Source organism: Oncorhynchus tshawytscha, linkage group LG23, assembly GCF_018296145.1.
Source record: "Oncorhynchus tshawytscha isolate Ot180627B linkage group LG23, Otsh_v2.0, whole genome shotgun sequence".
Lineage (NCBI taxonomy): Eukaryota > Metazoa > Chordata > Actinopteri > Salmoniformes > Salmonidae > Oncorhynchus > Oncorhynchus tshawytscha.
The window spans coordinates 25123818-25141086 of NC_056451.1; the positions used below are offsets into that span (position 1 = coordinate 25123818).

Below are 17269 nucleotides of genomic sequence, written 5' to 3' on the forward strand. Positions count from 1 at the left end.
TAGCCAGGCGAGGATACTTAATCCCCTTTTGAGATACAGAAGACTGAGATAAAGAGAGAGTTTGTATGCACATTGTTAAGAAAGTTGAAAGGGCTGTAAGTGCAATACATTTCCAGGACTGTGCATGTAGCCTACACAATAGCATTTTATGGCAAAATAGGTGCAATTATCAAAATAAGCTGTTCTTTCGGTGTCGAGGAGACTGAGAAGTATGCTTTGGAAATAAATGGCCTATGTGAAATACTTCTTGGCTACGCCATAGACTAGGCCTAAAATCAATAGCAGACCCTGGTCAAAGGACAGACTGAACACAACTATGTTTACAGCCCTGACTTAAAGCGTACTTTTTACAGGACAAATGGTATGTAACGTCTGGCACGTATGCAACGTCTAGCACGTAGAGGAAACAGCTCCTGTCCCAGTTTTCCAACAATTTAATTGGTTGACTAAAACGTAATTCAAGCAAAAACCGAGTTGAGGGGCGGGAGACAGCACCATTACTCCAATGGGAGCATTGTAAACAAACTTAAACGCCGCCCCCCAACTCTGCCCCAGTGGTTAAAAACTTTGTCCGTCAGCGCAAAGGATGTTCATTGGTCTAAATAACTCAAATTGGGCGTGACGGTATTTGTTGTTGTTTCTGGGGCAAGAAGTAGCTAGCTGGTTAGAACAGTCGGCTATTTAAGAATATATTTCGTTTAAATAATTTAATCCAAAATAACTGTTCGTCGTGCTCATTATATGATAGCGTTGGTTACGTGAAGAGTCGGTGTGGAATTTTCACTTGTATTTGTTTTTATTACGTTTTTCCAAAGAAGGTGAGTGTCTGGCTGTTTATTCATTGTCTTCGCTTCGAGATCGTGCAGCATATTCCTCAATCTCGCACAATATCAGAAATAGCTCATTGTCTCTGATCGATTTGTTGGCTGGTATTGGCTTTCTTTTGGATGCCATTGTGAATACGTTTTTCATCCAGCGATAAGGATTCGCCATAACATCCGCTTGCAACATAAACTAGCTATTGGAGGCAGCTGACGTTAACCTTCGCCTACTCAGCTGACCAAGCCCAAAACTGTAAATAATGACGTGGCTACCTTGCCATTGTCTGAAAAACCACAACAGTAGGCTACTGAAGTTGGCTGTGATATAAACAGGGCTATACAGAATTCAACCTGTAGCTATTATGATAGCCAAGGTAACGTTAGCTAAAATGTACTATCACACGATGTTTGTAAATAAGCTGTGTAGCTAATTAATGTATCCACTAGAAAGCAAGACAGTGTGTTCACGCAACTGTAGGCTATGTTGTACATTTTCATATCTAATCTCAATATTTAGTTGACCAACAAGTGCAACTATAAGACTATATATGCATATCACATTTATAAAGTTTAAATTAAAAATTAAAAAACGTTTAAACATTTTAGGCCCCTCTACATACAATACATGATTTCAAATGATTGAGTTGTCAAGACAGCATACAGTAGCCTATCTGACTCTCCTTGACAAGTTTGTTTTTGTTGCCCTGATCCATTATGTCATCATGGTCTTGGTACATTGATATCAAGGTACAGCTGATAAGTGGCTCCAGGCTTCACACATAGTCAGCTAGTTAGGCTATATTTTACTTTTAAATGAACTATACACATAAGAATAGATGTTGTTTGAAGAGTATCACTTAACATATTTTATCCTGCATTATTATTTGCACAACTGCAAGTAACAGCAGTATACATACAGTGGGGCAAAAAAGTATTTAGTCAGCCACCAATTGTGCAAGTTCTAATTTTCAAGTTGTAATTTTCATCATAGGTACACTTCAACTATGACAGACAAAATGAGAAAAAAAATATATCCAGAAAATCGCATTGTAGGATTTTTTATGAATTTATTTGCAAATTATGGTGGAAAATAAGTATTTGGTCAATAACAAAAGTTTATGTCAATACTTTGTTATATACACTCTGTTGGCAATGACAGAGGTCAAACATTTTCTGTAAGTCTTCACAAGGTTTTCACACACTGTTGCTGGTATTTTGGCCCATTCCTCCATGCAGATCTCCTCTAGAGCAGTGATGTTTTGGGGCTGTTGCTGGGCAACACAGACTTTCAACTCCCTCCAAAGATTTTCTATGGGGTTGAGATCTGGAGACTGGCTAGGCCACTCCAGGACCTTGAAATGCTTCTTACGAAGCCACTCCTTCGTTTCCCGGGCGGTGTGTTTGGGATCATTGTCATGCTGAAATGCCCAGCCACATTTCATCTTCAATGCTCTTGCTGATGGAAGGAGGTTTTCACTCAAAATCTCACGATTCATGGCCCCATCCATAGTTTCCTTTACATGGATCAGTTGTCCTGGTCCCTTTGCAGAAAAACAGCCCCAAAGCATGATGTTTCCACCCCCATGCTTCACAGTAGGTATGGTGTTCTTTGGATGCAACTCAGCATTCTTTGTCCTCCAAACACGACGAGTTGAGTTTTTACCAAAAAGTTGTATTTTGGTTTCATCTGACCATATGACATTTTCCCAATCTTCTTCTGGATCATCCAAATGCTCTCTAGCAAACTTCAGACGGGCCTGGACATGTACTGGCTTATGCAGGGGGCACGTCTGGCACTGCAGGATTTGAGTCCCTGGCGGCGGAGTGTGTTACTGATGGTAGGCTTTGTTACTTTGGTCCCAGCTCTCTGCAGGTCATTCACTAGGTCCCCCCGTGTGGTTCTGGGATTTTTGCTCACTGTTCTTGTGATCATTTTGACCCCACGGGGTGAGATCTTGCGTGGAGCCCCAGATTGAGGGAGATTATCAGTGGTCTTGTATGTCTTCCATTTCCTAGTAATTGCTCCCACAGTCGATTTCTTCAAACCAAGCTGCTTACCTATTGCAGATTCAGTCTTCCCAGCCTGGTGCAGGTCTACAATTTTATTTCTGGTGTCCTTTGACAGCTCTTTGGTCTTGGCCATAGTGGAGTTTGGAGTGTGACTGTTTGAGGTTGTGGACAGGTGTCTTTTATACTGATAACAAGTTCAAACAGGTGCCATTAATACAGGTAATGAGTGGAGGACAGAGGAGCCTCTTAAAGAAGAAGTTACAGGTCTGTGAGAGCCAGAAATCTTGCTTGTTTGTAGGTGACCAAATACTTATTTTCCACCATAATTTGCAAATAAATTCATGTGATTTTCTGGATATTTTTTCTCTCATTTTGTCTGTCATAGTTGAAGTGTACCTATGGTGAAAATTACAGGCCTCTCTCGTCTTTTTAAGTGGGAGAACTTGCACAAATGGTGGCTGACTAAATACTTTTTTGCCCCACTGTATACAGGGGTGTTGCAATGATAACGGTGCATCCATATATGATGTATTATCAAATGTTAACCACTGTTGACCCATCCCTGTGTGTCTCTGTAGATGGACAGTCAGTACCAGCGCTCTGTACCACTGGAGGTGAGGAGGGCAGAGGGTGAGAGGGTGCGAGCCAAGCATCCCGACAAGATACCGGTGAGTGTGAACAGAATAAATGCCAGTAGTGTTGGATAGCTTCCTTTCCTTAACTCCTTTCTCTTATGACCATTGGCCACTGATCTGAAAGGACATCACACTCATGATTGTGAATTCATTTTCAGGGCCTAAAAACCCTAACCATCCCTTTTATCAGCAGATAAGTGATCCTGGCATAGGATTAAAGGAAAGGAAGCTAGTAAGGTGTTATTACGGTCAGATAGGGTTCAATACATGGATGTTAGCCTTGCATGCCAAGTTTCTTGGCTCCAGTTGAATGGGACATGACGGTGCAGTGTGTAATTACTGACCAAGTACTGTGTTCCCTCTTAAACCAGATCATTGTGGAGAGGGCTACCAGGTCGAGAGCTCCTGACCTGGACAAGAAGAAGTACCTTGTGCCCTCTGACCTCACAGGTGAAACTGACGAGATGAGATGTCTGTCTTTCTCACAATGATTTCCTCTCTTCCAACTCATGACCTTGTTCTTATCCTCTTCCCTCTCCCCGTGCCTCTCTTCCTTCTCTCCCCCTTCCTTATTTTCTCCACATAGCGCCACTCTTCCTCTTCTTTTGAAATGAAAGTCTATATAATGTGTTAGTTTTGTTCTGTAAGTCCCTGTCTGACCATCTCTCTATTTTTCTCTCTCAGTGGGTCAACTGTGCTTCCTGATCCGACAGCGTGTGTCTATGAGACCTGAGGAGGCTCTCTTCTTTTTCGTCAACAACTCCCTTCCCCCATCCAGTTCTCCTCTCTCTGCTGTCTATGAGGTAAACACACACTGACACAACCTTGTATCCTACCCCCGTGACCCCCTAACGCCAGATCCAGATGCCAGGTATTTCCTCACGGTCAGTGAGACAACTCAATTACATTGAGATTGTGTTGCGTGGGTTTTGCGTATGTTATAAACAATTAGAATTACAATATCATGTTTTTTTGACTGTACATACTTCAGTTATTGTCAGCAGTTCTGCTTTTGCCATTTGAAATCCTTATTTCCCTCCCTGTCCCTGTCCTCCCCGGTCCCTCACAGGAGCACCATGAAGAGGACCTGTTCCTATACATGACCTACAGTAACGAGAGCGTCTACGGTGCCTGAGACGGGACAAAAGGAGGAAAGAGAGAGCGAGAGAGACAGGAGATAGAGATGGGAGAGAACTCTTTGTACTGTTTCAGCACTATTATTCTTTAAGTATTTAGGAGATGGCAGTGGGGAGGAGATGGCGGTGGGGAGGAGATGGCGGTGGGGAGGAGATGGCGGTGGGTAGGAGATGGCGGGAGATAGGAGATGGCGGTGGGTAGGAGATGGCGGTGGGTAGGAGATGGCGGTGGGTAGGAGATGGCGGTGGGTAGGAGATGGCGGTGGGTAGGAGATGGCGGTGGGTAGGAGATGGCGGTGGGTAGGAGATGGCGGTGGGGATGAGAGTTTGGTGGGTAGGAGATGGCGTTGGGGAGGAGAGTTTGGTGGGGAGGGTTTGTATAAGTTTTGTCAGTATTTTTGGGGTGATCATATTGTCAGTATGCTCTCAACCATGGTAAGGCATTCTAAATTTGAAAAATAACGGGGTAATTGGAAATAGGGGGAGTGAAAAAGATATTTCAATAAAATAAGAGTGTTAAGGGGAAAGCTCTTTTAATTTCTATCTTTCTTTCTCAGCCAGCCATCTGTATTTAATGCAAATAGTATTTTTTGTGTGTGTAAATTAATAACATGGACTTTTGTGGAAAATAAAATCCGAAATGCATTGTTTGCTAGTTCTGCAGTTTGTCATGTAAAAAAATAACTTTTATTCAAGCAAGACTGTGTGCGAGTGTGTATTGTCATATCACAAGCTGTCCCCATCTCATCCTCTATTTTTACAAGTTGTGAATGTAAGACATTTGTCTTTTGCAGAAGTTCTAAGATTTTTCATTTGGATATACTGTGTGATTCATTTTGTCAGTCACATTTCCCATATATCACAATTCAAATAAATTGCTGACACTCAGTAATGGCGAGTGGGAATGACGAAACGTCCTTAATAAAAAAGAGTGAGTGAGCCAAAGAGAAATCAGTGAGGAAGTGTAACTTGTAATTGAAAGGAGGGATAACTTTAGTACATTGTTTATTTTGTATTCAAGTGACATTAGCTATAGAGACTAAGGGAGATCATTTTAATAGACATATTTGGTTTGTGTGTGGGAGACTTGCTACACAAGTAACTTTCTGGAGTTTTTGCTGAACAGGCTTATAGGCTTTCCAGGGAAATAGAAAGTTCTAGACCCAGAAAGAAAACGAGAGAATCATGGAGATGCAAGAAACCCCCCGAGAGAAGGAAAGAGTCGTGGAAGTGGACGAGAGTCAGATAATTCTGGAGACCTCAGGTAAAGAAAGAGAACATCTTCATCACCAAACTTCAGCTACTGGGGTAAATTTGCACCACTTTCCTCAGAATACATCAGCATATTTTCATTTCTATTACAGTATTAGGTTCAATCATTTTAAAAAGCGTCTTAGGCTATATGCTATTTTTTGTTGTGTTCTGAGAAGATTAATTTGGTCCTAAGCTTCCACATAACCTATTTGTGTGTCTGCATGTCTATCAGTCGAGGAAGCTGAATCTACAGTCTATTCCAAACTGAAGAGTCCATCGGAGGACATTTATGCTGAAGCTTCTCCTGGCCAGCCCTGTGCCAAAGACAGACCAGGTACAAGTGGCTACAACACTGTTATTATATTATTCATCAAATTTAATCAATGAAATATATTTTATTAATACATTTTTACAGAAGCAGATGTCACAAAGTGATTTACAGACACTCGGCCTAAACCCCAAATATTATAATTATAAGATTATTACATTATTATTACATATGTCTGAACTAATCCTAAATAAATGGATGTCTAAAAATGTCCTATTAAAATAATAAACATTATTTCTACTTTTACGCAAGAGAGGAAAAAGAGGAATAGAGAAACACTCATTCAGTCTATGTGTGTGAGAGAGAGAAAAATAGTCAGTGCGACAGTGAAAGTAATTTTCCCAGTTCCGAATTTTGATTACCGACACATTTCCTTGGTCTAGCCTACTATTAATGTTGTGTGTGGTGTGCAACTTGCAGTTTGCATCTGCAAGTCTAGACTTTTGAGGTCATTCATTGCCAACCCTTATATAGCACATGTTACAGGTCAGGTGAAGTTGTTATAACAAAAACAGAATGTCAATGTTCCAAAATGTCCATATAACAGGATTTCTATATTTCTGTCATGGAAACATGAAATAATGTGGTGAAAATGTCTAGTTTTAGGGGATAATATTATCTAGCTTGCAACATAACGAAACCCATCTGGAGAGAAAGGACCTGTTTGTCTGTCTCACAATCAAGGCTGAGACATGATAATAGCAGACCTCCAAGCAGAGACCCAATCTATTGTTGAAAAACACAGCCAGGCTGAATGGACATCACTCCAAGGACTTGATATCTCTCCAGACAGTTATTCAGAACGCTGTCTCTAGACACGCAGAGATAGAGAGACAGAAAGTAGCAGCAGCAGCCAAATGATTTTGGGACAGACTGAGTATTGTATTACAGGAATTAGTTATAAATCTGAAAAGGGCACGTTGCTATAGAGACTGAGAGGGATTTTTTTTGTTTAAACCACAGTGCATGCCATTTAGCATTCACAGTACTTTACAGTCGCAGTCTGTGGGCCAGGAACGACAGTAATGTATATACAATTTTGCCGTATTGGAGGAAGTGGAGGGACTGCCAAATTACCAGACGAGGCAAACACAAAGTTATCGGTTGAAGTGAAGGAACAGCAAGAGAAAGGTAAGCAGGATTTCAATTGTTGCTCGTAGTGATTGCTTATAAAATGTCTGATAGTGCCGGCCATATAACAAAGCCAGGGCCGTCCAAGAACGATACCTATAACGAACTATAACATCAAACAATTGAAATCGTTCTAATTCAAGTGAACAGGAGCGTTCACATTACACCTATAACTACAAAATTAGTGGATAACGAGATCTATCTAATCGTTTGGGGTCACTTTCAGAGCGATGTTTACCCATTACCTAACAACCAATCAAAAACGCGCTCTGGGTTCTAGCTGCGTGAGGCTGCTCCGAGAGGAGGGCACAGTAAACTTGCCTAAAGAAAATAATGTACTTTTTTACTTTATACATTTTCCCTGACACCCAAAAGTACTCGTTACATTTTGACAGGAAAATGGTCAAATTCATGCATTTATCAAGGGAACATCCCTGGTCATCCCTACTGCCTCTGATCTGGCGGACTACCTAAACACAAACGCTTAATTTGTAAATTAATGTCTGAGTGTTGGTGTGCCTCTGTCTATCCGTACATTTTTAAAAATGTAATAAAAATGGTGCCGTCTGATTTGCATAATATAAGCGATTAGACATTATTAATACTTTTACTTTTTATACTTAAGTATATTTGAGCAATTCCATATACTTTTGATACTAAAGTATATTTAAAACCAAATACTTTTAGACTTTTACTCAAGTAGTATTTTACTGGGTGACTTTCACTTTTAGTTTAGTCATTTTCCATTAAAGTATCTTTATTTTTCAAAGTAGCCACCCTTTCTCTTGATGACAGCTTTGCACACTCTTGGCATTCTCTCAACCAGCTTCATGAGGTAGTCACCTGGAATGTATTTCAATTAACAGGTGTGCCTTGTTAAAAGTTAATTTGTGGAATTTCTTTCCCTCTGAATGCGTTTGAACCAATCAGTTGTGTTGTGAAAAGGTAAGGCTCGTATACAGAAGATAGCCCTATTTGTTAAAAAACTAAGTCCATATTATGGCAAGAACAGCTCAAATAAGCAAAGAAAAATAACAGCCCATCATTACTTCAAGAACTTTGAAAGTTCCTTTAAGTTCTGTCGCAAGCCCTATGGAGTTGGGAGTTGGCTCTCATGGAGTTGGCTCTCATGAGGACCGCCACAGGAAAGGAAGACCAGAGTTACCTCTGCTGCAGAGGATAAGTTCATTAGAGTTAATTGCACCTCAGATTGCAGCCCAAATAAATGCTTCACAGAGTTCAAGTAAAAGACACATCTCAACATCAACTGTTCAGAGGAGACTGCATGAATCAGGCCTTCATGGTCAAATTGCTGCAAAGAAACCACTACTAAAGGACACCAATTTGAAGAAGAGACTTGCTTGGGCCAAGAAACACGAGCATTGGACATTAGACCGGTGGAAATCTGTCCTTTGGTCTGATGAGTCCAAATTTGCGATTTTTGGTTCCAACCGCCGTGTCTTTGTGAGATGCAGAGTAGCTGAACTGATGATGATGTGTGGTTCCCACCGTGAAGAATGGAGGAGGATGTCTTATGGTGTGGGGGTGCGTTGCTGGTGACACTGTCTGTGACTTATTTATAATTCAAGACACACTTAACCAGCATGGCTACCACAGCATTCTTCAGCAATATGCCATCCCATCTGATTTGAGCTTAGTGGGACTATCATTTATTTTTCAACAGGACAATGACCCAAAACATACCTCCAGGCTGTGTAAGGGCAATTTGACCAAGGAGAGTGATGGAGTGCCTCATCAGATGACCTGATCTCCACAATCACTATTTTTGTTTTCTACATGATTCCATATATGTTATTTCATCATTTTGATGTCTTCACTATTATTCTACAATGTAGAAAATAGTAAAAAATACAGAAAAACCCTTGAATAAATAGTTGTGTCCAAACCTTTGACTGGTACTGTATATGTTAATAGCAATACATCCTGACAAAATACACACTCTCACTGTCCTGCTAATGTGCCTTTCGGAATCTTGTGAACTGTCAAGAAAAGACCGATTACTGATCAAAATGGTTGCCTAATCAGGCCTAGGCTAGATTATTATTATTTCAGAATGGAACAGGCATTCAAATGCAAGGCTTTTTAGAGGTTATTGAAATGATATATTCATTTTTATACACAGTGTACACAACATTAGGAACACCTGCTCTTTCCAAATCAGGCACTAGAATTACTTTAAAAATATGAATGTTTACCAGAAGACAGCCATCCAGAGTTTCCTAGGACCACGTCAACATCCTTTGTCGAATAAACTTGTATTTGCTTCCCTCTAGTTGTTGGCTGCATCATTACATCCATGTATATCACTTCACTGCAACGTTAGGTCAAAGGGGCGGTCCTTAGAAAAACATTTATCCGTCTTGACTGCTTCATGGCACAGACATGGCAAAGCAATTACTGAATTTGTCTCGAGCAGGCAGATCTAAATATACAACTTTCATAGCGCTACGATAAAGATTGCAACCTACACACTCACAAGTTTGTGAGGAAGTCAAACATTTTATGTCAGAGGCAGATAGATACATTGCATGTGTTCAGAATGACAAAATCGAGTCCTTTACATGGTCCTTCTCCCCTTGTCTATAGGAGGGATGAAAGCTGTTTAAATGGCCCAAATGTTGATTTAGACGTTCACACATTTAACAGATTTTGACTATCATTAATATAATAAAGAAGGTGAAATATTTTGGGTAGATATTCCTACATCCGATTATAACTATATATGGACATTTTATGAAGAGTAAAAAGGCTTATTCATTCACAAAAAAACAAAAAAATCCTATTTGTATTGTGTATTAGATCATATGGGTTGAAGTGTTATTTTCTCAGACATAAATAAACAATTCCAGGTGAAAGCCAAAGGTCATAAATTTCTAGGGGCGGAAACATTACTACATTAATAAAATATTGACCTCTTGCTAGATTGATGACTAAAACCACAGCGAAACAGTGAAAAACAGCTGTCTGCTTTAAAGCCTTGAGATAATTGAGATATGAATTGTGTATGTGTGCCATTCAGAGGGTGAATGGGCAAGACAAAATATTTAAGTGCCTTTCAACGGGGGATGGTAGTAGGTGCCAGGCGCCCCAGTTTGAGTGTGTCAAAAACTGCAACGCTGCTGAGTTTTTCACACTCAAGCGTTTCCTGTGTGTATCATGACTGGTCCGGCACCCAAAGGACATCCAGCCAACTTGACACAACTGTGGGAAGTGTTGCATCCCAGTGGAACGCTTTCAACACCTAGTAGAGTCCACGTCTCGATGAATTCAGGCTGTTCTAAGGGGAAAAGGGGGGTCCAAATCAATATTAGGAAGGTGTTCCTAATGTTTTGTACACTCAGTGTATAAAGTTATTGTTATCGTTATAGTTATTGTCTTTGGTGTGGATGTCCCTTAAGACTATTCTTTCCTTGTCTAGACCTGCAGGTCCTGGGGAACGTCGGTCTGTACCGCGCAGTGTGTTTACTACTGTCTGTCATCTGTCTGGTTCTACTGCTCGTCATCATCATCCTCTGTGTCAAATGTGAGTATCATAGACATTCTATTCTAGAATAGTGATTTAGAAACATTTGATAGAACATCTAGCATGTTGGTTTAGATAGCCTTCTATGCAAGAAAGAACTAAACAAATGTGCAATAGGATTCCATTCTCTTATTTTCTTCATTATTCTCTAGTTCCATCCCAGCCTCAGGTCTGTCATGGAACTGAAAAAGGGATTGAGGCTAAAGAGAAGGGGAGTGTGACTGAAAAAGGGATTGAGGCTAAAGAGGAGAGGTTCCAGTCCACTGAGGTGTGCAGCCTGCAGACATGCCAAGCACAATACTTCCAACAACAGAGCCAGGGTGAGTCCACTACTGTAGTGTGTTAGTCTAATGTAACCTATTCAACTATATCGCTCTACATATTGTCGATGTATCGATCTAATGCTTTGAGATGTATTGTACCACTATAATGTTTTCTCTTTGACTTCATACCATGCTAATAATAATGCTAATAATAATGCTAATAATAATGCTAATAATAATAATTGAACCTACATGTATTAATTGAACTACATGTTGTACTTGAAGAGTAATTTCCCTCCTTTCCTCCAGTCCCTGCCTGCCACATGTGTGATGAAGGCTGGCTGCACTTTGAGAGCTCCTGCTACTTCCTCTCCAGAGACAGAATGAACTGGGACGAGAGCAGGGACGAGTGTAAGAAGAGAGGGGCAGATCTGGCTGTCATAACAAACAAAACAGTGCAGGTGGTTCTACTACAATTGTTACTCCTCTCTACCTCTTGTTTCTCTTCTTTGTATAACAGTGACCATACAATGATGATAGCAACGCAACAGTGATTGTATGACAATCATACATAACAGTTGGATTGACGAAGGTTACTAATAGTCCAATAAAAACTGTGCATTCTCCCAGACCTTTCTAACGAAGAAGGGAAACTTGATGTACTGGATCGGCCTGAGACAGAGAACGAGGAACTGGGTTTGGGTCAACAACACTGCACTGGGACAGAGGTGACACAACCGATGATGATGTTTATTGGCCTTCAAGATGGCAAACAGACTTTGTTATCCAGAAATGAAAATAAGTGTAATGTTTTAGTATGGACAGTACTGAGTTGTTACCTTTCCTCTCATTGGTAGTTACTGGTCAGGATCCAACAGACAAGGGGATTGTGGGTTACTGACAGGAAGGGATCCTCCTGAGAGAAGCTGGAGCTCCACATCATGTGACCAGTACAGCTTCTACATCTGCCAGAGGGGGCGCTAAAGGACAGACTTCACCATCTGCCAGCAGTCACCAACCCAGGTCCTGGAGAGCTATACGATGTACAGGTTTTTGTTCCAGCCCAGCAGTAACACATGATTTAGCTAGTCAATGAATCACCTTGATTAGCTGAATCATTTAAGTGTTGTACACCATGTAGGTCAGCAGGGTTAGTGGCCACTGCCATATTCCAACTAAGAAACCTGTCAATACGGATTCTCTTTAGTCTTCCATCTATCATTCAGTCCTATTCCATAGCCTTTTATCCCATGATTACACATCTCTATCAACAGCCTTTTAAACCTTGATTATACACTGTATGACATACGTCTATGTTATTATTCATTCATTAGACATCCAGGTATGACCATTGATGGTAAATATAATCACATTACAGTTAGTTATGCCTTGTGAAGATCAATCAAGTCGGCCTTACAGATTCAGTTAGAATTTGCACTAATGTTAAAGATTAACACGCTATATTGCACTTATTTGCTTGTTTTGCTGAGATATTTTCTATATGTTTTCTTAATGCCTTTGAATGTGATAATGAACTACATGATTATGTGCATTAACCAATCATTATGTTTAAGTATTGATTCACAATCCTGAAAGAAACAAAAGTTTAATATAATTTGTCCCTGTAATAAAGAATCAGTTATTATACTGTCTCATCAAATCTTTCATAAAAAGTGTTCATGTACTTTACTTGGAATGATAAAGTAACATATATGGTCCAAGAAAATTGAAAATGAATCTAGTCTACATTTCAACCCCGTCATACCCATGTACAAATATTTTGTTTTTGACATGTAATACTGCATATATAGTTGAAGTCGGAAGTTTACATATACCTTAGCTAAATACATTTAAACTCAGTTTTTCACAATTCCTGCCATTTAATCTGAGTAAAAATTCCCTGTCTTAGGTCAGTTAGGATCACCACTTTATTTTATGAATGTGAAATAGTAGAGAGAGATTTATTTCAGCATTAATTTATTTCATCACATTCCCAGTGGGTCAGAAGTTTACATACATTCAATGAGTAATTGGTAGCATTGCCTTTAAATTGTTTAACTTAGGTCAAACGTTTGTAGGCCTCCTTGCTCGCACACGCTTTTTCAGTTCTGCCCACAAATTTTCTATGGGATTGAGGTCAGTGCATTGTGATGGCCACTCCAATACCTTGACTTTGTTGTCCTTAAGCCATTTTGCCACAACTTTGGAAGTATGCTTGGTGTCATTGTCCATTTGGAAGACCCATTTGTGACCAAGCTTTAACTTTCTGACTGATGTCTTGAGATGATACTTCAATACTACTTGTGATACTACTTGTTTTACTGTGGATATAGATACTTTTGTACCTGTTTCCTCCAGCATCTTCACCAGGTCCTTTGCTGTTGTTCTGGGATTGATTTGCACTTTTCGCACCAAAGTACGTTCATCTCTAGGAGATAGAACACGTCTCCTTCCTGAGTGGTATGCCGGCATCGTGGCCCCATGGTGTTTATACTTGCGGACTATTGTTTGTACAGATGAACGTGATACCTTCAGGCGTTTGGAAATTGCTCCCAAGGATGAACCAGACTTGTGGAGGTCTACACTGCTTTTAATCAGGGCAAGGTGACTGGAAACATTGTTGGTGATTACATACAGGAGAGGGAGTGCAAAACAACGACGCTGGACAGAGTGGAATCAGGTGTAGCAAAAAGGCAGTTTATTTAAAGCAATATGACTCTGTGAGGAGTCAGCTAAATTAGGCTGCTCAGCCAGAGTTTACAGCAGAATGTATACACAGAATAATGTAGGTGGAGTCTCGTCGTGTTGGTCTTCTGACTGGTCCTGAAGAGTTGGAGGCGGGCCTGCTCTAGCCAGAGTAGGAGCCCCATTGGTGCACAGCAGAGTCCTCTGCTCTTGGCACCCGACCAGTAGAGGGGGGTGGAGTGTGAGTGTACAGTGCTCATGAAATGTTTGTGTGTCAAAGAAGCGTGAGATAGGGGGACTGGCAGTGTCTGCTTTAGGCTCAGGTGTTTCCTGTCTTTGCAGGAGTGCATGCAAGGATCAATGTCAGTGAGATAGTTTGGCACTCTAAGCTCGTTAGTGTTGCAGGATGTTCTTTGTAGTTTACAGGGGAGTATATTTGAGTGGTGGCAGCCATGTGTCCTTCGGATAATCATGTTATTGTACGTAGGCTCTAAACTTGACTGAGGGCACTGGGCCCAGAGTTATCTGAGGACATCCGGTTTAACCAGAGCGTTGGCCTGCTAGTAATGCTTGATATTTGATTATTTATATAACAACATGAAAGAATACAAACAGTGTAGCTATTCCCTTCGCAAGGCAATCAAACAAGCTAGTCTCCACTCGTCTGGGAAGGTTTTCCACTGACCGTTGGAACATTGTTGCAGGGACTTCCATTCAGCCACAAGAGCTTTAGTGAGGTCGTGCACGACCCAAAACAACGGCGCCGCAGAAGGGGCAGACGGAGCGGTCTTCTGGTCAGGCTGCGTAGACGGCACATCGTGCACCGCTCCCGAGCATACTACTCGCCAATGTCCAGTCTCTTGACAACAAGGTAAACGAAATCCGAGCAAGGGTTGCCTTCCTGAGAGACATTAGAGATGGTAACGTTCTTTGTTTCACGGAAACATGGCTCACTTGGGATACGTCATCAGAGTTGGTACAGCCATCCGGCTTCTTCACGCATCATGCTGACAGAAACAAACATCTCTCTGGTAAGAACAAGGGCGGGGGGGGGTGTATGCTTAAAACCTGTTAAGGATAGGGCTGACTACTAATATATGCTATTATTGAATAGAAAACACTCTAAAGCTTCTAAAACCATTCAAATTATGTCTCTATGTAAAGCAGAACTCTCAGGGCATCCATTCTCCCAAACTCTTGACAACAGAAAAGTTGGGCCAACTTTGACGTCATCGCCCCCACCCTTCCCAACCAGCTACAGATCTGGTTACAGTTCCTATCTCTTCAGCGCGATGTCCCCTTTCAGTGGGGTCTCTCATTGTGAGAATCGCGCGCTCCCTCGAGTTTTGGCGGGCTGAAACCTCTGGGTCACTCGAAAATACATGCACTTTCATGCGCACGTCTGGTCCGGAGCTCTCTTTGTTCCAAGATTCACCAAACGATGTAGGTTTGTCTGTTCACGCTAAGGATTGTTTTCTATGTTTAAAACATGCTAAAGCTCGATTCTGCACTTAGTTTGACCAGTTTAGTCGACATATAATATGTAATTTTGAAGTTTTGATGAGCATCCACTAGAATTTTGCCTGCATTTCGACCGGAATTTGTCGTGTTTGATAACCTAAAGACACAGACTTGAAAACCAAACGCAGTTTTTGGTAAGTATAACTTCTTCCACAACTTCTGATCGAAGAACATCAAAGGTAAGGGAATATTTATGTGTTAATTATGGTTTTCTGTGGACTCCGAGATAGAGGAGACATAATGCTAATTTCTGAGCGCCGTCTCATATTATAGCCTAGTGAACGAATTCTGTAACGTTAAAAATAAATGTAACACAGCGGTTGCATTAAGAAGAAGTGTATCTTTCTAACTATATGTAGAACATGTATATTTAGTCAAAGTTTATGATGTGTATTGCTTGTTATCTGACGTTAGCTCCGGCAGATATCATCATTTCTCTGGACATCTGAGTAACATTTTTTTGAACATGGCGTCATTGTAAACAGAGATTTATGGATATAAATGGCATATTATTGAAAAAAACATAAATGTACTGTGTAACATGTCCTATTACTGTCATCTGATGAAGATCTTCAAAAGGTTAGTGAATTATTTTTCTTTTAATCCTGCGGTTGTTGATTGCATATTTTGTTCAACGTGGCTAATTCAAATTAGCTGTGTCTTTGGTGGTGGTTTGACATAAATATGTGCTATGTTTTTGCCGTAAAACATTTTAGAAATCTGACTTGCTGGCTAGATGAACAAGGTGTTTATCTTTCATTTGAGCTATTGGACTTGTTAATGTGTGGAGGTTAAATATTTCTAAGAATATTTTTGCGTTCCATGCGCCACGTCCCAGTTAACGTTGGTTCCCAACTGGGAACCTGAATCTGTAACAGGATTTATTAACGAAACGCTTATGATTACGAGACGTGGTGTGATCATAACAACATACAGGAACTCAAGTCCTTTTGTTCACCTGACCTAGAATTCCTTACAATCAAATGCCGATCGCATTATCTACGACTCTATGTAAACTGGAAACCACATATCCTTAGGCTGCATTTATGTAGCTGGGGCTAATCTGAAAACAAGGCTCCCTAAATTTAATCAACATATCGAATGCGCGACCCGGGCTGGCAAAACCCCAGATCATTGTTATTCTAACTTCCGCGAAGCATATAAAGCCCTTTCCCGCCCTCCTTTTGGAAAATCTGACCACGACTCCATTTTGTTGCTCCCAGCCTATAGACAGAAACTAAAACAGGAAGCGCCCGTGCTCAGGTCTGTTCAACGCTGGTCTGACCATTCGGATTCCACGCTTCAAGATTGCTTCGATCACGTGGACTGGGATATGTTCCGCATAGTGTCGGACAATAACATTGATGAATGCGCTGATTCGGTTTCCGAGTTTATTAGCAAGTGCATCGGTGATGTTGTACCCACAGCATCAATTAAAACCTTCCCCAACCAGAAACTGTGGTTGATGGCAGCATTCACGCAAAACTGAAAGCGCAAACCACTGCTTTTAATCAGGGCAAGGTGACTGGAAACATGAAAGAATACAAACAGTGTAGCTATTCCCTTCGCAAGGCAATCAAACAAGCTAGTCTCCACTCGTCTGGGAAGGTTTTCCACTGACCGTTGGAACATTGCTGCAGGGACTTCCATTCAGCCACAAGAGCTTTAGTGAGGTCGTGCACTGATGTTGGGCAATTAGACCTGGCTCACAGTCGGCGTTCCAATTCATCCCAAAGGTGTTCGATTGGGTTGAGGTCAGGGTTCTGTGCAGGTCAGTCAAGTTCTTCCACATTGATCTCGACAAACCATTTCTGTATGAACCTCACTTGTGCATGGGGCATTGTCATGCTGAAACACGAAAGGGCCTTCCCCAAACTGTTGCCACAAAGTTGGAAGCACAGAATCATCTAGAATGTCATTGTATGCTGTAGCATTAAGATT

General features: G+C 41.0%; 2 protein-coding genes across 4 annotated transcripts; both read left to right on the forward strand.

Moving 5' to 3' along the window:
* The first annotated feature begins 620 nt into the window (after window positions 1–620).
* On the forward strand, window positions 621–5247 carry LOC112253764 (gamma-aminobutyric acid receptor-associated protein-like 1). The gene is made up of 5 exons (XM_024425739.2): window positions 621–818; window positions 3410–3499; window positions 3838–3916; window positions 4151–4269; window positions 4536–5247. Exons 2-5 carry the CDS (start codon window positions 3410–3412, stop codon window positions 4599–4601), a joined length of 354 nt encoding a protein of 117 aa, XP_024281507.1. The 5' UTR covers window positions 621–818; the 3' UTR covers window positions 4602–5247.
* Window positions 5248–5392: 145 nt separating this feature from the next.
* Window positions 5393–12767, forward strand: LOC112253763 (CD209 antigen-like protein E). Of its 3 annotated transcripts, XM_024425737.2 has the most exons (8): window positions 5393–5866; window positions 6089–6190; window positions 7238–7315; window positions 10755–10859; window positions 11012–11179; window positions 11432–11583; window positions 11753–11850; window positions 11980–12767. In XM_024425737.2, exons 1-8 carry the CDS (start codon window positions 5788–5790, stop codon window positions 12104–12106), a joined length of 909 nt encoding a protein of 302 aa, XP_024281505.1. In that variant the 5' UTR covers window positions 5393–5787; the 3' UTR covers window positions 12107–12767. The 3 variants fall into 3 exon arrangements, with proteins under 3 accessions (XP_024281505.1, XP_024281506.1, XP_042160946.1); XM_024425738.2 differs by lacking the exon at window positions 7238–7315; XM_042305012.1 differs by lacking the exon at window positions 5393–5866 and having other exon boundaries at window positions 7148–7315.
* Window positions 12768–17269: the final 4502 nt, after the last annotated feature.